Source organism: Epinephelus lanceolatus, chromosome 1, assembly GCF_041903045.1.
Source record: "Epinephelus lanceolatus isolate andai-2023 chromosome 1, ASM4190304v1, whole genome shotgun sequence".
Lineage (NCBI taxonomy): Eukaryota > Metazoa > Chordata > Actinopteri > Perciformes > Serranidae > Epinephelus > Epinephelus lanceolatus.
Window position 1 is genome coordinate 53262020 of NC_135734.1, and position 23014 is coordinate 53285033.

At 51.8% G+C, this 23014-nt stretch overlaps 1 protein-coding gene across 2 annotated transcripts; it reads right to left on the reverse strand.

Moving 5' to 3' along the window:
- Nucleotides 1–227: 227 nt before the first annotated feature.
- Nucleotides 228–22703, reverse strand: ctsa (cathepsin A). Of its 2 annotated transcripts, XM_078172061.1 has the most exons (14): nucleotides 22562–22703; nucleotides 17215–17378; nucleotides 16380–16491; nucleotides 16238–16288; nucleotides 15697–15783; nucleotides 15474–15629; nucleotides 3264–3440; nucleotides 2996–3087; nucleotides 2841–2919; nucleotides 2604–2752; nucleotides 2402–2477; nucleotides 1255–1344; nucleotides 679–780; nucleotides 228–568 (listed from the first exon to the last, which is right to left on the reverse strand). In XM_078172061.1, exons 2-14 carry the CDS (start codon nucleotides 17376–17378, stop codon nucleotides 485–487), a joined length of 1419 nt encoding a protein of 472 aa, XP_078028187.1. In that variant the 5' UTR covers nucleotides 22562–22703; the 3' UTR covers nucleotides 228–484. The 2 variants fall into 2 exon arrangements, with proteins under 2 accessions (XP_078028187.1, XP_078028186.1); XM_078172060.1 differs by lacking the exon at nucleotides 22562–22703 and having other exon boundaries at nucleotides 17215–17402.
- Nucleotides 22704–23014: the final 311 nt, after the last annotated feature.

Consider the following 23014-nt stretch of genomic DNA (forward strand, 5'->3'; position numbering starts at 1 on the left):
GGGACGATTTGATCTTGAACACTGTGGAACATCTGAGCGGTTTGTTTGTTGTGGGATTCGTATGAAGCGTCTTCATGACGAACACAACACAGCGTTGCACATGCTCAGTAAGTCCGCATCGGTGCAAACCCGCTGTCGGAGGGTTTTATAATTCGCTTCCTCTCAATAATTGGTTTGGGACGACACTTGGGGGGGGAGAGGTTTAAGCAGCAGTGAAAAAACTCAGATTCATCCAAAAAAACTTTATTTGTCCTTTTAAATCAACAAAAACACTAAAATAAAGTTTCACATTCAAAACAGACTGATGGCAGTGCTCGTTTCCATGGCGATGTGATTGGGTGAGGTTGAGACGTTTCATTTCCTGCAACAGTAATCTGGTTGCCGGGCAACACAAAGCAGTGCTGTGCTGATTGGCTGGCAGTGAGAGAGGGGAAAAAAAATCAAAGAGTATGGCAGCCTGAAGAGTCCAAACAGAGGTCAGAGGTCAGTAGGGCTGTTTGTTGATGAATCTGGAGAACATGGCGAAGGCAGCGATCGGTTTATCTGATGGAACCATGTGACCAGAACCCTGCAGGAGTACAGAGGTGAGACAGGTGAGCAGCACAGCCCTGCTCCCAAAATACCTGGATGACATCACAGGGTCAGTGACTGTCAGCGGATGAGGATGAAAGTGTTTACCTTTACAGTGAGGAAGGCGATGTTGTCAAACTCTTTGACGAAGCCTCCGACCTGCCGACCGTCGTCGTCATCATAGACCCACGTACGCCGCTGAACCTCCACCTGAGAGACACGGCAAGGTTAATACACCTGGAGCCGACCTGCCGCCCGACGTCACGCCCGGAGTCTGTCAGGAGCTGACACGTGACACGTGTTCTCACTCCTTCATTAAGAACTGGTCCTGCTGAGCTCTGACAGACGGAAACCGTCACATGATATTAACCTGTCTGGTGGTCTGTGCGTGATGCCTTTAGGGACATGTGTAATTTGTAGGAACAGATAAAAACCTGGGGACATGATAATGAACTGAGTTTCTCAGTAAAGTTGAAAATAAATCTTTTCCTTCTGTTGTATCGACGTCAAGATTGACGCGTCACAGCGGCAGAAAAACTCTGCACTGATAACACTTGATTCAGCATCCATGTGAACAGGTGACACTGTAATCAGATTACAGAAAGAGATCCAACAAAATCTGATCTGATCATCAGTCTGATCCACTTACTGATTATTGATTAACAGATTTAAATCTGGAGTTACCTGCTGGTGCAGAGACTCGACGAACCACTCGTCCCCCATGAAGTTACAGGCCATGTCCACGTCCCCGTTGTAGACCAGGACCCGGTACTTCTGCACAGAGAACACAACAAGAACATGGATAAACAAGCCACGCCCACCTGGACACACCAGCCTATCAGCAGCAGAGCTCACATTCGGTCACACCGAGGCATTGACCAGGAAGCCTCAGCAGTCAGAGGAACTCAACTTCCTGTCAGTGTTCTACATTGAAAGCCTTCTGTTCCTGCTCAGAATTTTATTTTGAAGGTCTCTAATATCAAAGTCCTATTTAATATCAGCTGTGAGGGTCCAAAGGACAGAGGGGTGTCGTGTGCTGTGAAACCTCTGAGGCAAACTGTGATTTGTGATATTGGGCTTTAGATTGTTTTTGGGTTTTTTTTTGGGTGGGGCATTTTTAGCCTTTAATGTATAGAACAGACAAGTGTGAAGGAGAGAGGGAGAGACATGCAGCAAAGGGCCACAGGCTGGAGTCGAACCTGGGCCACTGCGGCAGCAGCCTTGTACATGGGGCGCCTGCTCTATCCACTAAGCCACCGACGCCCCGTGATATTGGGCTTTATAAATAACATTGACTGATTTTTGTACATTTTTTGATCGGTGTGACGGGTTCTTCCTGTTCTGTCAACGTGGCGTGAACGCAGCCTGACGCCGTCCTGCTGATCGCAGGTCGTCTGAATCGTTTCAACAGAATTAAAACTTTTACTGAGACGGAGAACAAAGAATCAACTGGGCTGAAACATTTTAATAAATCAACATGTAAATATGTCACTTCCTATATGAACAAGGCTTTGTGTCACTTCCTGTCACCTGCCCTGAGAGAGGATCCACACGAGACACAGACCTCACCTGTGCTGATGGACATGTCCCTGAGGTTGGGTTAGAGACCTAAAGGACGTTACAATGTTCAGACTGAGATTGGAGGACAGGTGGAGGACAGGTGGAGGACAGGTGGAGTGGAGGACAGGAGGAGGACAGGTGGAGTGGAGGACAGGAGGAGGACAGGTGGAGGATAGGAGGAGGACAGGAGAAGGACAGGTGGAGTGGAGGACAGGTGGAGGACAGGTAGAGTGGAGGACAGGAGGAGGACAGGTATGTTGCGTTCACTGACCAGAGCAGAGAGCAGCTTCAGATATTGTTTCCTGACGTCCAGGTAGAGACGACCATAGTTCAGGTTCACCTCAGAACTGCGACACAGATCAGGGGCGGAGTTACAACTTTATTCAAACATCTGAACAACAACAACAAACACAGATGACGTCGTCACATGAGGTGATCTGTCAGGTGTGTTCAGGTGCGCTCAGGTGCGTTACCTGCAGATGACCCAGTCCAGAGCCTTGGGGCTGATGTGCAGAGCCGCTCTGACGTACGGGTTGTTCAGGTAGAGAGAGGAGGGGGTGGAGTTAGTGCAGGGCGGGTCCAGACGGACGGACAGGTGTTGAGACGCCAGACCTCGTAACTTCTACTCACACACAGAGTAAGAGGAGAAGCTGGTTTCTACCTGTCCGACAGGTGAGGGGACGTTAAAGATCAGATGATGTCACACTCACCTGGTTCCACAGCTGAGTCCACTGATGGTTGATGAACGAGTTACCCAGGTCTCTGATCACCAGCTCGCCTCGCTCAACACTGACAAACGACAGGAAGTCAACCTGTGAGGTCACACCGACAGCTGACGAGTCAGAGGTCAAAGGTCACAGCTTACCTGACTCTCTGCTGGACTCCACCTGGACAGGGGGCGTACAGGTTGTACATGTTGAGTCCTGAACTGTAGACGATGTCCTGGACCTCTGACAGCTGTGGGACAGACACAACACCTGAGACGGACTGGTCCCACCTGACAGAACCAGTTCAGACTGCCTGAACCGGAAACCAGTTCAGACCGGCCGAAACCAGAGACCGGTTCAGACTGAACCCAGTTGAAAATATAAACTAGCTACAGATGAAACCAGTTCAGACCAGTTGAGACTCACGCTGGCGGAGCAGTTCTTGTTAGGGTTGTTGTAGAAGTTGCACTTCCCGTCGCTGCAGCAGTATGTCTGAAGCTCCGCCCACAGACGACTTCCCAGCAGGCCGTGGTAGTAGGCAAAGAACACCAGAGAGTTATCGTTCATCTCGTAACTGGACATCCCGTTTCCCACGGCAACGCCCTGCAGGACAGGTGAGACACAGACACAGGACAGGTGAGACACAGAACAGGTGAAACACAGACACAGGAGAAGTGAGACACAGGACGGGTGAGACACAGACACAGGACGGGTGAGACACAGACACAGGACAGGTGAGACACAGGACGGGTGAGACACAGACACAGGACAGGTGAGACACAGACACAGGACGAGTGAGACACAGACACAGGACAGATGAGACACAGACACAGGACAGGTGAGACACAGACACAGGACAGATGAGACACAGAACAGGTGAAACACAGACACAGGACAGATGAGACACAGAACAGGTGAAACACAGACACAGGACAAGTGAGACACAGGACGGGTGAGACACAGACACAGGACAGGTGAGACACAGGACAGGTGAGACACAGACACAGGACAGGTGAGACACAGGACAGGTGAGACACAGACACAGGACAGATGAGACACAGAACAGGTGAAACACAGACACAGGACAAGTGAGACACAGGACGGGTGAGACACAGACACAGGACAGGTGAGACACAGGACGGGTGAGACACAGACACAGGACAGGTGAGACACAGACACAGGACGAGTGAGACACAGACACAGGACAGGTGAGACACAGGACAGGTGAGACACAGACACAGGACAGATGAGACACAGACACAGGACAGGTGAGACACAGGACAGGTGAGACACAGGACGGGTGAGGCACAGGATGGGTGAGACACAGACACAGGACAGGTGAGACACAGGACAGGTGAGACACAGACACAGGACAGGTGAGACACAGACACACGACAGGTGAGTCACAGACACAGGACAGGTGAGACACAGACACACGACAGGTGAGACACAGACACAGGACAGGTGAGACACAGACACACGACAGGTGAGTCACAGACACAGGACAGGTGAGACACAGACACAGGACAGGTGAGACACAGACACAGGACAGGTGAGACACAGGACGGGTGAGACACAGGACAGGTGAGACACAGACACAGGACAGGTGAGACACAGGACAGGTGAGACACAGACACAGGACAGGTGAGACACAGACACAGGACAGGTGAGACACAGACACAGGACGGGTGAGACACAGACACAGGACAGGTGAGACACAGGACGGGTGAGACACAGGACAGGTGAGACACAGACACAGGACAGGTGAGACACAGGACGGGTGAGACACAGACACAGGACAGGTGAGACACAGGACAGGTGAGACACAGACACAGGACAAGCGAGACACAGGACAGGTGAGACACAGACACAGGACAGGTGAGACACAGACACAGGACAGGTGAGACACAGACACAGGACGGGTGAGACACAGACACAGGACAGGTGAGACACAGACACAGGACGGGTGAGACACAGACACAGGACAAGCGAGACACAGGACAGGTGAAACACAGACACAGGACAGGTGAAACACAGACACAGGACAGATGAGACACAGACACAGGACAGGTGAAACACAGACACAGGACAGGTGAGACACAGACACAGGACGGGTGAGACACAGACACAGGACAGGTGAGACACAGGACAGGTGAGACACAGACACAGGACGGGTGAGACACAGACACAGGACAGGTGAGACACAGAACAGGTGAGACACAGACACAGGACAGGTGAGACACAGGACGGGTGAGACACAGACACAGGACAGGTGAGACACAGGACGGGTGAGACACAGACACAGGACGGGTGAGACACAGGACGGGTGAGACACAGACACAGGACGGGTGAGACACAGACACAGGACGGGTGAGACACAGACACAGGACAGGTGAGACACAGGACGGGTGAGACACAGACACAGGACAGGTGAGACACAGAACGGGTGAGACACAGACACAGGATGGGTGAGACACAGACACAGGACGGGTGAGACACAGACACAGGACAGATGAGACACAGGACGGGTGAGACACAGACACAGGACAGGTGAGACACAGGACAGGTGAGACACAGGACAGGTGAGACACAGGACAGGTGAGACACAGACACAGGACAGATGAGACACAGGACAGGTGAGACACAGACACAGGACAGATGAGACACAGGACAGGTGAGACACAGACACAGGACAGGTGAGACACAGGACGGGTGAGACACAGGACGGGTGAGACACAGACACAGGACAGGTGAGACACAGGACGGGTGAGACACAGACACAGGACAGGTGAGACACAGACACAGGACGAGTGAGACACAGACACAGGACAGGTGAGACACAGGACAGGTGAGACACAGACACAGGACAGATGAGACACAGACACAGGACAGGTGAGACACAGGACAGGTGAGACACAGGACGGGTGAGACACAGACACAGGACAGGTGAGACACAGGACAGGTGAGACACAGACACACGACAGGTGAGTCACAGACACAGGACAGGTGAGACACAGACACAGGACAGGTGAGACACAGGACAGGTGAGACACAGACACAGGACAGGTGAGACACAGGACAGGTGAGACACAGACACAGGACAGGTGAGACACAGGACGGGTGAGACACAGGACAGGTGAGACACAGACACAGGACAGGTGAGACACAGGACGGGTGAGACACAGACACAGGACAGGTGAGACACAGACACAGGACAGGTGAGACACAGGACAGGTGAGACACAGACACAGGACAAGCGAGACACAGGACAGGTGAGACACAGGACAGGTGAGACACAGACACAGGACGAGTGAGACACAGACACAGGACAGGTGAGACACAGGACAGGTGAGACACAGACACAGGACAGATGAGACACAGACACAGGACAGGTGAGACACAGGACAGGTGAGACACAGGACGGGTGAGACACAGACACAGGACAGGTGAGACACAGGACAGGTGAGACACAGACACACGACAGGTGAGACACAGACACAGGACAGGTGAGACACAGACACAGGACAGGTGAGACACAGGACAGGTGAGACACAGACACAGGACAGGTGAGACACAGTACAGGTGAGACACAGACACAGGACAGGTGAGACACAGGACGGGTGAGACACAGGACAGGTGAGACACAGACACAGGACAGGTGAGACACAGGTGAGGACACAGGACAGGTGAGACACGACAGGTGACGACAAGACACAGACAGACGGGACACAGGACAGGTGAGACACAGACACAGGACAGATGAGACACAGACACAGGACAGGTGAAACACAGACACAGGAGGGTGAGACACAGACACAGGACAGGTGAGACACAGGACAGGTGAGACACAGACACAGGACGGGTGAGACACAGACACAGGACAGGTGAGACACAGGACAGGTGAGACACAGACACAGGACAGGTGAGACACAGGACAGGGTGAGACACAGACACAGGACAGGTGAGACACAGACACAGGACAGGGTGAGACACAGGACGGTGAGACACAGACACAGGACAGGTGAGACACAGACACAGGACAGGTGAGACACAGGACAGGTGAGACACAGACACAGGACAGGTGAGACACAGACGGTGAGACACAGGACAGGTGAGACACAGACACAGGACAGGTGAGACACAGGACAGGTGAGACACAGACACAGGACAGGTGAGACCAGACACAGGACAGGTGAGACACAGGACAGGTGAGACACAGACACAGGACAGGTGAGACACCAGGACGGTGAACACAGACACAGGACAGGTGAGACACAGACACAGGACAGGTGAGACACAGACACAGGACAGGTGAGACACAGACACAGACAGGTGAGACACAGACACAGGACAGGGTGAGACACAGACACAGGACAGGTGAGACACAGACACAGGACAGGTGAGACACAGACGACAGGACAGGAGAACAGACACAGGACAGGGTGAGACACAGACACAGGACAGGTGACAGACACAGACAGACGGTGACACAGACACAGGACGGGTGAGACACAGACACAGGACAGGGTGAGACACAGGACAGGAGGTGAGACACAGACACAGGACAGGTGAGACACAGACACAGGACAGGTGAGACACAGGACAGGTGAGACACAGACACAGGACAGGTGAGACACAGGACGGTGAGACACAGACACAGGACAGGTGAGACACAGGACGGGTGAGACACAGACACAGGACAGGTGAGACACAGGACGGGTGAGACACAGACACAGGACAGTGAGACACAGGACAGGTGAGACACAGACACAGGACAGGTGAGACACAGGACGGTGAGACACAGACAGCAGGGACAGGGTGAGACACAGACACAGGACAGGTGAGACACAGACACAGGACAGGTGAGACACAGGACGGGTGAGACACAGACACAGGACAGGTGAGACACAGGACAGGTGAGACACAGACACAGGACAGGTGAGACACAGGACAGGTGAGACACAGGACAGGTGAGACACAGACACAGGACAGGTGAGACACAGGACAGATGAGACACAGGACAGGTGAGACACAGACACAGGACAGGTGAGACACAGGACAGGTGAGACACAGACACAGGACAGATGAGACACAGGACAGGTGAGACACAGACACAGGACAGGTGAGACACAGGACGGGTGAGACACAGACACAGGACAGGTGAGACACAGGACAGGGTGAGACACAGACACAGGACAGGTGAGACACAGACACAGGGACAGGTGAGACACAGGACAGGTGAGACACAGACACAGGACAGTGAGACACAGGACAGGTGAGACACAGACACAGGACAGGTGAGACACAGGACAGATGAGACACAGACACAGGACAGGTGAGACACAGGACAGATGAGACACAGGACAGGTGAGACACAGACACAGGACAGGTGAGACACAGGACAGATGAGACACAGGACAGGTGAGACACAGACACAGGACAGGTGAGACACAGGACAGATGAGACACAGGACAGGTGAGACACAGACACAGGACAGGTGAGACACAGACACAGGACAGGTGAGACACAGACACAGGACAGGTGAGACACAGGACAGGATGAAGACACAGGACAGGTGAGACACAGACACAGGACAGGTGAGACACAGGACAGGATGAGACACAGGACAGGTGAGACACAGGACAGGTGAGACACAGACACAGGACAGATGAGACACAGGACAGGTGAGACACAGACACAGGACAGGTGAGACACAGGACGGGTGAGACACAGACACAGGACAGGTGAGACACAGAAGGACAGGTGAGACACAGACACAGGACAGGTGAGACACAGACACAGGACAGGTGAGACACAGGACAGGTGAGACACAGACACAGGACAGGTGAGACACAGGACAGGGTGAGACACAGACACAGGACAGGTGAGACACAGAACAGGTGAACACAGACACAGGACAGGTCGAGACACAGGACAGGTGAGACACAGACACAGGACAGGTGAGACACAGACACAGGGACAGGTGAGACACAGACACAGGACAGCGAGACACAGGACAGGTGAGACAGACACAGGACAGGATGAGACACAGACACAGGACAGGTGAGACACAGGACGGGTGAGACACAGACACAGGACGGTGAGACACAGACACAGGACAGGTGAGACACAGACACAGGACAGGTGAGACACAGACACAGGACAGGGTGAGACACAGGACGGGTGAGACACAGACACAGGACAGGTGAGACACAGGACAGGTGAGACACAGACACAGGACAGGTGAGACACAGGACAGGATGAGACACAGGACACAGGGTGAGACACAGACACAGGACAGGTGAGACACAGGACAGGTGAGACACAGGACGGTGAGACACAGACACAGGACAGGTGAGACACAGGACAGGTGAGACACAGGACGGTGAGACACAGGACAGGACAGGTGAGACACAGACACAGGACAGGTGAGACACAGGACAGGTGAGACACAGACACAGGACAGAGCGAGACACAGGACAGGTGAGACACAGGACAGGTGAGACACAGACACAGGACGAGTGAGACACAGACACAGGACAGGTGAGACACAGGACAGGTGAGACACAGACACAGGACAGGATGAGACACAGACACAGGACAGGTGAGACACAGGACAGGTGAGACACAGGACAGGTGAGACACAGGACAGGTGAGACACAGACACAGGACAGGTGAAGACACAGGACAGGTGAGACCAGCAGGACAGGTGAGACACAGACACAGGACAGGTGAGACACAGGACAGGTGAGACACAGGACAGGTGAGACACAGACACAGGACAGGTGAGACACAGGACAGGTGAGACACAGGACGGGTGAGACACAGACACAGGACAGGTGAGACACAGACACAGGACAGGTGAGACACAGGACAGGTGAGACACAGACACAGGACAGCGAGACACAGGACAGGTGAGACACAGGACAGGTGAGACACAGGACACAGACGTGAGACACAGACACAGGACAGGTGAGACACAGGACAGGTGAGACACAGACACAGGACAGGTGAGACACAGACACAGGACAGGTGAGACACAGGACAGGTGAGACACAGACACAGGACAGGTGAGACACAGACACAGGACAGGTGAGACACAGACACAGGACAGTGAGACACAGGACAGGTGAGACACAGACACAGGACAGGTGAGACACAGGACAGGTGAGACACAGACACAGGACAGGTGAGACACAGGACGTGAGACACAGGACAGGTGAGACACAGACACAGGACAGGTGAGACACAGGACGGTGAGACACAGACACAGGACAGGTGAGACACAGACACAGGACAGGTGAGACACAGGACAGGTGAGACACAGACACAGGACAGGTCGAGACACAGGACAGGTGAGACACAGACACAGGACAGGTGAGACACAGACACAGGACAGGTGAACACAGACACAGGACAGGTGAAACACAGACACAGGACAGGTGAGACACAGACACAGGACAGGTGAGACACAGGACAGGTGAGACACAGACACAGGACAGGGTGAGACACAGACACAGGACAGGTGAGACACAGGACAGGTGAGACACAGACACAGGACAGGTGAGACACAGGACGGGTGAGACACAGACACAGGACAGGTGAGACACAGACACAGGACAGGGTGAGACACAGGACAGGGTGAGACACAGACAGGACAGGTGAGACACAGACACAGGACAGGTGAGACACAGGACAGGTGAGACACAGACACAGGACAGGTGAGACACAGGACGGTGAGACACAGGACAGGTGAGACACAGACACAGGACAGGTGAGACACAGGACGGGTGAGACACAGACACAGGACAGGTGAGACACAGACACAGGACAGGTGAGACACAGGACGGGTGAGACACAGACACAGGACAGGTGAGACACAGACACAGGACAGGTGAGACACAGGACAGGTGAGACACAGACACAGGACAAGCGAGACACAGGACAGGTGAAACACAGACACAGGACAGGTGAAGACACAGACACAGGACAGGTGAACACAGACACAGGACAGATGAGACACAGACACAGGACAGGTGAGACACAGACACAGGACAGGTGAGACACAGACACAGGACGGGTGAGACACAGACACAGGACAGGTGAAGACACAGACACAGGACAGATGAGACACAGACACAGGACAGGTGAGACACAGACACAGGACGGGTGAGACACAGACACAGGACAGGGTGAGACACAGACACAGGACAGGTGAGACACAGGACAGGTGAGACACAGACACAGGACAGGTGAGACACAGACACAGGACAGGTGAGAACAGGACAGGTGAGACACAGGACAGGTGAGACACAGACACAGGACAGGTGAGACACAGGACGGGTGAGACACAGACACAGGACAGGTGAGACACAGGACAGGTGAGACACAGACACAGGACAGGGTGAGACACAGGACAGGGTGAGACACAGACACAGGACAGGTGAGACACAGGACGGGTGAGACACAGACACAGGACAGGTGAGACACAGGACGGGTGAGACACAGACACAGGACGGGTGAGACACAGACACAGGACAGGGTGAGACACAGACACAGGACAGGTGAGACACAGGACGGGTGAGACACAGACACAGGACAGGTGAGACACAGGACAGGGTGAGACACAGACACAGGACAGGTGAGACACAGGACAGGTGAGACACAGGACAGGTGAGACACAGACACAGACAGTGAGACACAGGACAGTGAGACACAGGACAGGTGAGACACAGACACAGGACAGGTGAGACACAGGACAGGTGAGACACAGACACAGGACAGGTGAGACACAGGACAGGTGAGACACAGACACAGGACAGGTGAGACACAGGACGGGTGAGACACAGACACAGGACAGGTGAGACACAGGACGGGTGAGACACAGACACAGGACAGGTGAGACACAGACACAGGACAGGTGAGACACAGGACAGGTGAGACACAGACACAGGACAGGTGAGACACAGGACAGGGTGAGACACAGACACAGGACAGGTGAGACACAGGACAGAGTGAGACACAGACACAGGACAGGTGAGACACAGGACAGGATGAGACACAGGACAGGTGAGACACAGACACAGGACAGGTGAGACACAGGACAGATGAGACACAGGACAGGTGAGACACAGACACAGGACAGGTGAGACACAGACACAGGACAGGTGAGACACAGACACACAGGACAGGTGAGACACAGGACAGATGAGACACAGGACAGGTGAGACACAGACACAGGACAGGTGAGACACAGGACGGGTGAGACACAGGACAGGTGAGACACAGACACAGGACAGGTGAGACACAGGACGGGTGAGACACAGACACAGGACAGGTGAGACACAGACACAGGACAGGTGAGACACAGGACGGGTGAGACACAGACACAGGACAGGTGAGACACAGACACAGGACAGGTGAGACACAGGACAGGTGAGACACAGACACAGGACAAGCGAGACACAGGACAGGTGAAACACAGACACAGGACAGGTGAAACACAGACACAGGACAGGTGAAACACAGACACAGGACAGATGAGACACAGACACAGGACAGGTGAGACACAGACACAGGACAGGTGAGACACAGACACAGGACGGGTGAGACACAGACACAGGACAGGTGAAACACAGACACAGGACAGATGAGACACAGACACAGGACAGGTGAAACACAGACACAGGACGGGTGAGACACAGACACAGGACGGGTGAGACACAGACACAGGACAGGTGAGACACAGGACAGGTGAGACACAGACACAGGACGGGTGAGACACAGACACAGGACAGGTGAGACACAGGACAGGTGAGACACAGGACAGGTGAGACACAGACACAGGACAGGTGAGACACAGGACGGGTGAGACACAGACACAGGACAGGTGAGACACAGGACGGGTGAGACACAGACACAGGACGGGTGAGACACAGGACGGGTGAGACACAGACACAGGACAGGTGAGACACAGGACGGGTGAGACACAGACACAGGACAGGTGAGACACAGGACGGGTGAGACACAGACACAGGACGGGTGAGACACAGACACAGGACGGGTGAGACACAGACACAGGACAGGTGAGACACAGGACGGGTGAGACACAGACACAGGACAGGTGAGACACAGGACAGGTGAGACACAGACACAGGACAGGTGAGACACAGGACAGGTGAGACACAGACACAGGACAGATGAGACACAGGACAGATGAGACACAGGACAGGTGAGACACAGACACAGGACAGGTGAGACACAGGACAGGTGAGACACAGACACAGGACAGATGAGACACAGGACAGGTGAGACACAGACACAGGACAGGTGAGACACAGGACGGGTGAGACACAGACACAGGACAGGTGAGACACAGGACGGGTGAGACACAGACACAGGACAGGTGAGACACAGACACAGGACAGGTGAGACACAGGACAGGTGAGACACAGACACAGGACAGGTGAGACACAGGACAGGTGAGACACAGACACAGGACAGGTGAGACACAGGACAGATGAGACACAGACACAGGACAGGTGAGACACAGGACAGATGAGACACAGGACAGGTGAGACACAGACACAGGACAGGTGAGACACAGGACAGATGAGACACAGGACAGGTGAGACACAGACACAGGACAGGTGAGACACAGGACAGATGAGACACAGGACAGGTGAGACACAGACACAGGACAGGTGAGACACAGACACAGGACAGATGAGACACAGACACAGGACAGGTGAGACACAGGACAGATGAGACACAGGACAGGTGAGACACAGACACAGGACAGGTGAGACACAGGACAGATGAGACACAGGACAGGTGAGACACAGGACAGGTGAGACACAGACACAGGACAGATGAGACACAGGACAGGTGAGACACAGACACAGGACAGGTGAGACACAGGACGGGTGAGACACAGACACAGGACAGGTGAGACACAGGACGGGTGAGACACAGACACAGGACAGGTGAGACACAGACACAGGACAGGTGAGACACAGGACAGGTGAGACACAGACACAGGACAGGTGAGACACAGGACAGGTGAGACACAGACACAGGACAGGTGAGACACAGAACAGGTGAAACACAGACACAGGACAAGCGAGACACAGGACAGGTGAAACACAGACACAGGACAGATGAGACACAGACACAGGACAGGTGAGACACAGACACAGGACAGGTGAGACACAGACACAGGACAGGTGAGACACAGGACAGGTGAGACACAGACACAGGACGGGTGAGACACAGACACAGGACAGGTGAAACACAGACACAGGACAGGTGAGACACAGACACAGGACAGGTGAGACACAGACACAGGACGGGTGAGACACAGACACAGGACGGGTGAGACACAGACACAGGACAGGTGAGACACAGACACAGGACGGGTGAGACACAGACACAGGACAAGCGAGACACAGGACAGGTGAAACAGACACAGGACAGATGAGACACAGACACAGGACAGGTGAGACACAGGACGGGTGAGACACAGACACAGGACGGGTGAGACACAGACACAGGACAGGTGAGACACAGACACAGGACGGGTGAGACACAGACACAGGACGGGTGAGACACAGGACGGGTGAGACACAGACACAGGACAGGTGAGACACAGGACGGGTGAGACACAGACACAGGACAGGTGAGACACAGGACAGATGAGACACAGAACAGGTGAGACACAGACACAGGACAGGTGAGATACAGGACAGGTGAGACACAGGACGGGTGAGACACAGACACAGGACAGGTGAGACACAGGACAGGTGAGACACAGGACGGGTGAGACACAGACACAGGACAGGTGAGACACAGGAGGGGTGAGACACAGACACAGGACAGGTGAGACACAGGACAGGTGAGACACAGACACAGGACAGGTGAGACACAGGACAGGTGAGACACAGGACAGGTGAGACACAGGACGGGTGAGACACAGACACAGGACAGGTGAGACACAGACACAGGACGGGTGAGACACAGACACAGGACAGGTGAGACACAGGAGGGGTGAGACACAGACACAGGACAGATGAGACACAGGACAGGTGAGACACAGGACGGGTGAGACACAGACACAGGACAGGTGAGACACAGGAGGGGTGAGACACAGACACAGGACAGGTGAGACACAGGACAGGTGAGACACAGACACAGGACAGGTGAGACACAGGACAGGTGAGACACAGGACAGATGAGACACAGGACAGGTGAGACACAGACACAGGACAGGTGAGACACAGACACAGGACAGGTGAGACACAGACACAGGACAGGTGAGACACAGGACAGGTGAGACACAGGACGGGTGAGACACAGACACAGGACAGGTGAGACACAGGACAGGTGAGACACAGGACAGATGAGACACAGGACGGGTGAGACACAGGACAGATGAGACACAGGACAGGTGAGACACAGACACAGGACAGGTGAGACACAGGACAGGTGAGACACAGACACAGGACAGGTGAGACACAGACACAGGACAGGTGAGACACAGGACAGATGAGACACAGACACAGGACAGGTGAGACACAGGACAGGTGAGACACAGGACAGGTGAGACACAGGACAGGTGAGACACAGCATGTTTGGTACCTGCAGGTTGAGGCTGGCGTCCTCCATCACCCTCTCGGCGAGCGTGGGGATGTAGATCCCTCCGTAACTCTCTCCGGTCAGGAACAGCGGGTTGTTGCTGAACTCGGGGAACAGCCGCAGGAACTCCTTCAGAGCCAGGAAGTTGTTCATCGACACCTGAGGAAATAGACGCCGTCAGGGCCTGCCAGCCAATCAGGAGCTGAGTTTCAGGAGCGTCACTGACCTCGGTGTCGTTGGTGTGGTAGTTCTTATCGTCAGAGTACGAGAAGCCGACCCCTGCAGGAGACTCCAGGTACAACATGTTGGCAATCTGCTCAGGAACAAAGAACCAATCAGCTCACAGGACTCACAGCTACAGTAAAATTAAGCTCCGCCCACAAAATGGCCATTTGTAAATCAGTTTGTCCCGACGCACCTCAAATGCATCAAGAAAACTTTTTCTCTCATGGCTCCACAGGAAACGCACAAGACTGCCGACTGACTGACTGATCGATCGATTAACTGATTGATCGGTGACGTCGTCTCACAGCGGCTGAACTGAATCAAACTTGCGCAGCGGCCGCAGTTTAATCCGGTCGGAGGATCAGGACTTCAGAGTCCTGAACATGGCAGGACTCGTCGTGACTCACTGATTTACAAGCTCTCATTTTGTGGGCGGTGTCTTCTTTTAACCAATCAGCTATCTCCTGCTTTGGTCACATGGTCACATGGTTAATGTGGGCGGAGCTCCTGAGTCACATGATGGCGAGCAGAGATGAACTGACCTTGTTCCAGGAGTACTCGTTGTACTGCAGCGTCACTCCGTCGTCCTGGATCTGAAACAACACAGGTCAGAGGTCAGCAGGCGTCACTGTGACATCACACCGACATCACGACGTCAGGTGGGTGAAGTCAGATGGTACCTACCAGGAAGGGTCCATGTTCCGTCAGCAGTCCGTCCAGAGAGCTGCAGCCGGGGCCGCCATTTAACCACAACACCAGCGGGTCAGAGGACGGGTTCTTCTGGGACTCCACGAACCTTAAAACAATAACAACAAAAACAACAACAGTAAAAACAACAACAACAACCAAAATGACAACAACAACAACAATGACAACAAACAACAGGTGGATGTGACCATCAACACACTGTGAGCTCAAGTGGACGCTTGATTGAGGTGCAGGCGCCAGAGTGACGCACAGACACTGAGGGTGGACGCACAAGTGTGTGTGTGTGTGTGTGTGTGTGTGTGTGTGTGTGTGTGCGCACAGCAGTTGTCACCACATCTCTAGGACCTAACTGACCCATTAAAAGCTTTACATAACTCTAACTTTGAAGGCTTACAACTGTCTTACTTCTTGTAGTTCAATACTAGCAGTACAATATTTACTGCTAGTGAGCTGTGCATGCAACAGTCTGCATACAGTATGCAATTCACTATTTGATACAAGATTAAAAGCCGCCATAAAAAGTGTCCTAAAGGCCATCGTTTACAGTATGAATGTAATTTTTACTGTAAAATCCCAAAATGGAAAATTCTCTTAACATTAATGAAAGACTTAAAAAAATAACGTAAATATTCATTAACTTTTCAATCAAAATAAATTGAGATCGTCTTCTCAAAATAATGAAACAGCAAATTTTTGATACCAATAAATGAACGACACTAAATCCTACAGATTTACATCAACCCAGAAGTTCTGTAGCAGTAGATACAGGTGTCAGGTGTCAGGTGTGTGTGTGTGTGTGTGTGGTACTGACCAGTAGTGCAGGTGTTTCCCGTCAGACACACTCAGGTAACCTGAGTAATGTCTGAAGCTCGGCTGTTTGCTCAGCCCGGGCAGGAAGGTGACCTCATCTGCAGCCGGAGCCGCATCACTGCCCAGCAGAGACAACAGGAAGTAGCACAACACCGCCACCTGCATCTGAAATACAACAGGAAGTGACATCAGACAGACAGGATCACATGTTCTGATGTCGGTGGTTGTTTTTCTAGAAACTAAAATGATCTCAGGTCGTTAACTAGCGACTCGTCTGTCATGACTCGAGTTCTAGTGATGAATCTGTCCTTCAGAGCTTAGACTGAATCTGATCTTTGATTTTTAATCTTCAGTTCTGCTGAAAAATCTGAAAAGATCAAAGCCTTGAATATTCAACGTTGAAACGGACCGACCTCCCACTGACTGACAGACGATCTGACAAACAACCTGACGGATAACCTGACGGACGTCGTGAGGAACGACCTGACGGATGTCGTGAGGAACGACCTGACGGACCACCTGACGGACGTTGTGAGAAACGACCTGACGGATGTCGTGAGGAACGACCTGACGACGACCTGACAGACAATCTGATGGACGTCGTGAGGAATGACCTGACTGACAACCTGACAAAACGACCTGACATATGACCTGACGGACATTGTGAGGAATGACCTGACGGATGTCGAGAGGAATGACCTGACGGACCACCTGATGGACGTTGTGAGGAATGACCTGACTGACAACCTGACAAAACGACCTGACACATGACCTGACGGACGTTGTGAGAAACGACCTGACGGATGTCGTGAGGAACGACCTGACGGATGTCGTGAGGAACGACCTGACGACGACCTGACAGACAACCTGATGGACGTCGTGAGGAATGACCTGACTGACAACCTGACGGATAACCCAACAGACGACCTGACGAATGACCTGACGGATGACCCGACAGACGACCTGACGGACAACCTGACGAACGACCTGACAGATAACCCGACAGACGACCTGACGAACGACCTGACGGACATTGTGAGAAACGACCTGACGGACGTTGTGAGGAACGACCTGACGGACCACCTGATGGACGTTGTGAGGAATGACCTGACTGACAACCTGACAAAACGACCTGACACATGACCTGACGGACGTTGTGAGAAACGACCTGACGGATGTCGTGAGGAACGACCTGACGGATGTCGTGAGGAACGACCTGACGACGACCTGACAGACAACCTGATGGACGTCGTGAGGAATGACCTGACTGACAACCTGACGGATAACCCAACAGACGACCTGACGAATGACCTGACGGATGACCCGACAGACGACCTGACGGACAACCTGACGAACGACCTGACAGATAACCCGACAGACGACCTGACGAACGACCTGACGGACATTGTGAGAAACGACCTGACGGACGTTGTGAGGAACGACCTGACGGACGACCTGATGAACGACGTGACACAGCTCAGATTCACCTGACACAAATATCATTTCATGAATTTAACATAAAAGACTTTAGAGGTTTAGTAGTGTATGAGCCCAGAAACAGACTGTGTGAAGTTATTTTAAAGGTCTCAGGGTGGTGACATGTTCAGATGTGTCTGACTGAAGTCTGCCTGACAACAGGTGACAGCAGCTGGAAATGAAACAGGGAAATGAAACAGGGTGAGCAGCTACAGGTACCAGGTAAGAAGGTTAAATATCCTCCAGGTCACATAGAGACTCTTCTCATTGGTTTACAGAGAGTGGGAGGTAACCCAACAATTAACCAATAGTACTGTGACAGCACTCGCACAGCTCGTCAGTACCAGAATACACCACCAGTGCAGTAAAAACAATCCCATCCAAATATATACAATATATACAGTCTTAGCATTGCAATACAGGAAGCAAGAGAGGTTAAGCTCCTCATTCAGTGGTTCCATGTGGTTCAACTGTTTTGAGGGTGTAAATCCACCAAGCCTCTCTTGTGAGCAGTTTTCTTACCATGTCTGCCCCTCTCTGGGATGGGGAGATTTTCTGAATGCCCCAAAATCGCAGTGTTGCTGCAGAACCATGGTTTGCCTTTACATAGTGTCTTGCAATGGCATAGTCCATATTCTGATTTCGGGTGGCAGCTTTATGTTCGGCAGTACGAGCTTGGAGGGGGCGTTTTGTCTGACCCACATAAACCAATCCGCGTGGACATTTCAATATGTAAATTACATGTGTGGTACTACAGTTTATAAATGAACTGATGTTGTATTTTTTGCCAGAGTGTGGATGACAGAATTGTTTGCTGTCAGATGAGTTAGAGCAGTGAGAGCAGTGGCCACACCTGTAGAAGCCAGTAGGTGGAGCAGGCAGCCAGGTAGATCTTTGAGGTGCGCTGGCTTTATGGAAAGAGATCAGAGGGGGTTGAGCACATATTTGTGTTAGGGCTGGGTCACTTTGTAAAATGTGCCAGTGTTTTTAATCATGTTTTTTATGTCCCCTGCGATGGGGGAGAATTCTGTGGAGGAACAGAGGCGAGGTGTTGTGGAGGGTGCCGAGTCTTTTGGAGGAGGCGGGCTCTGTCCGTGCGTCTCGCCTGCTGATGCGCTGCCTGTATGTCATGCTCCTTATGGCCTCTGCTGCAGAAGCGCTCAGTCATCTCATCTGCTTTCAGTTCAGATTCCTCGTCTGTGCTGCAGTTTCTTTTTAGACGGAGAAATTGTCCTGTTGGGATGTTTTTGATGAGTTGTTTTGGATGGTGACTGTCAGCTCTGAGAAGTGTGTTCCTGCTTAATGGTTTCCGGTAAATAGTGCTGTCCAAACCCCCTCTCATGGTTTTATAGATTGTGAGGTCCAAAAAGTTCACTCTGTCATTAGACTGCTCAACTGTGAATCTCAGGTACTGTGTGGTGGAATTAATGTAACCCACAAAATCAATTACTTCGTCAGTAGTACCAGTCCATATAAAAAAGATATCATCAATGTACAGTACAGGCCAAAAGTTTGGACACACCTTCTCATTCAATGCCTTTTCTTTATTTTCATGACTATTTACATTGTAGATTCTCACTGAAGGCATCAAAACTATGAATGAACACATGTGGAGTTATGTACTTAACAAAAAAAGGTGAAATAACTGAAAACATGTTTTATATTCTAGTTTCTTCAAAATAGCCACCCTTTGCTCTGATTACTGCTTTGCACACTCTTGGCATTCTCTCCATGAGCTTCAAGAGGTAGTCACCTGAAATGGTTTTCCAACAGTCTTGAAGGAGTTCCCAGAGGTGTTTAGCACTTGTTGGCCCCTTTGCCTTCACTCTGCAGTCCAGCTCACCCCAAACCATCTGGATTGGGTTCAGGTCCGGTGACTGTGGAGGCCAGGTCATCTGCCGCAGCACTCCATCACTCTCCTTCTTGGTCAAATAGCCCTTACACAGCCTGGAGGTGTGTTTGGGGTCATTGTCCTGTTGAAAAATAAATGATCGCCCAACTAAACGCAAACCGGATGGGATGGCATGTCGCTGCAGGATGCTGTGGTAGCCATGCTGGTTCAGTGTGCCTTCAATTTTGAATAAATCCCCAACAGTGTCACCAGCAAAACACCCCCACACCATCACACCTCCTCCTCCATGCTTCACAGTGGGAACCAGGCATGTGGAATCCATCCGTTCACCTTTTCTGCGTCTCACAAAGACACGGCGGTTGGAACCAAAGATCTCAAATTTGGACTCATCAGACCAAAGCACAGATTTCCACTGGTCTAATGTCCATTCCTTGTGTTTCTTGGCCCAAACAAATCTCTTGTGCTTGTTGCCTCTCCTTAGCAGTGGTTTCCTAGCAGCTATTTGACCATGAAGGCCTGATTGGCGCAGTCTCCTCTTAACAGTTGTTCTAGAGATGGGTCTGCTGCTAGAACTCTGTGTGGCATTCATCTGGTCTCTGATCTGAGCTGCTGTTAACTTGCCATTTCTGAGGCTGGTGACTCGGATGAACTTATCCTCAGAAGCAGAGGTGACTCTTGGTCTTCCTTTCCTGGGTCGGTCCTCATGTGTGCCAGTTTCGTTGTAGCGCTTGATGGTTTTTGCGACTCCACTTGGGGACACATTTAAAGTTTTTGCAATTTTCCGGACTGACTGACCTTCATTTCTTAAAGTAATGATGGCCACTGGTTTTTCTTTAGTTAGCTGATTGGTTCTTGCCATAATATGAATTTTAACAGTTGTCCAATAGGGCTGTCGGCTGTGTATTAACCTGACTTCTGCACAACACAACTGATGGTCCCAACCCCATTGATAAAGCAAGAAATTCCACTAATTAACCCTGATAAGGCACACCTGTGAAGTGGAAACCATTTCAGGTGACTACCTCTTGAAGCTCATGGAGAGAATGCCAAGAGTGTGCAAAGCAGTAATCAGAGCAAAGGGTGGCTATTTTGAAGAAACTAGAATATAAAACATGTTTTCAGTTATTTCACCTTTTTTTGTTAAGTACATAACTCCACATGTGTTCATTCATAGTTTTGATGCCTTCAGTGAGAATCTACAATGTAAATAGTCATGAAAATAAAGAAAACGCATTGAATGAGAAGGTGTGTCCAAACTTTTGGCCTGTACTGTATCTTTTCCACAATGCGACCTGGGACACAGAAGGCTTCATGGTCATGGAGCTATGAATGAATTTTTCCTCCCATAACGAGACATGCATATGATGGTGCAAACGAACTGCCCATGCTCATCCCTTGTTTTTGCAGAAAGTAAGATCCTGCGTACTGGAAATAGTTTTTTGACAGGATTATTTCAGTAAGGGTTTTTAAAATCCGTTTGGTGGAAGCACGTCAGGACGGCGTGTGTTCAGATAGTGGTTTAAGGCCTCAATCCCTGCGTGATGTGGGATGTATGTGTCGAGGCTTTGGACGTCGCAGGTGACTAAAATAAAGTCTTTTTCGGTCACAAAACCGTTCACAAGGTTCAAAACGTCTGTCGTATCACCAAGATAGGAGGGGAGTTTGACAACCATCTTTTTTAGGACGTTTTTCTTGTTTTTCTGTCCGCCGAATTTATCACCAAAACTTTCTCATCCAGAATCTGTGTACATTTCTTTAATTAACTCATTACTTCCGGTAAGTCTGATAATAAATGTTAATTCAGTTCTTCCTGAATGAAGTTTGGTGGACGACACATGGCGGGACGGGAGCCGTTTCTCTGACCGTTCAGAGAAACTTTAATTTAACTTTAAACACGCTGACGTCACTTCGTGTTCACAGCTTTACAACCCGGAAGCAGGTCAGCTCATGCTAACAGCTATCAGCTAACAGCTAACAGACAGCACAGTTAATCAGGAAGCAGACGGAGCTCTGGACTCACCTCTTCGGTCTGTCTTCACCTGGACGTGTGTCTTCACCTGGACGTGTGTCTTCACCTGGACGTGTGTCTTCCTTCAGCAGGTGACGCTCTTGTGACTGCAGCTGCCGACTATCAGGAATCACAGAGTCACATGACAGCGGCAGGTCACATGACCACACCCCACAGCACGTGACTGTTACACTGCACTTTTCTTCTTCTCTTGTTGTTGTAATGTTACCAAAGAGCATGGACACCAAGAGGCGAAGCTCCGTTGAATTTCTGCCAACAGCCACTAGGGGTGCTGCCGCCATTTTGGACTGTTGCGCCCAGACAACATGCAAGATGTGAAGGAGAGAGGAGAAAAGAAGTAAAAGAAAACAGTGTAGTGCAATTAACTGCAACAACTATCAGTGGAACACCCCGCACCTGGCCTTCCACCGTTTCCCGAAGGATCCCGACAGGTAAGAACTCCTG

Excerpts from the sequence above, each read along its gene's own strand:
- ctsa (XM_078172060.1), bottom strand. The coding sequence starts at position 17,402 with ATGTCACTTCCTGTTGTATTTCAGATGCAGGTGGCGGTGTTGTGCTAC. Across the intron at positions 15,784-16,237 it reads ACGAGTACTCCTGGAACAAG|ATTGCCAACATGTTGTACCT; the intron begins GTCAGTTCATCT and ends GTTCCTGAGCAG. Across the intron at positions 781-1,254 it reads TCGAGTCTCTGCACCAGCAG|GTGGAGGTTCAGCGGCGTAC; the intron begins GTAACTCCAGAT and ends CGTGTCTCTCAG.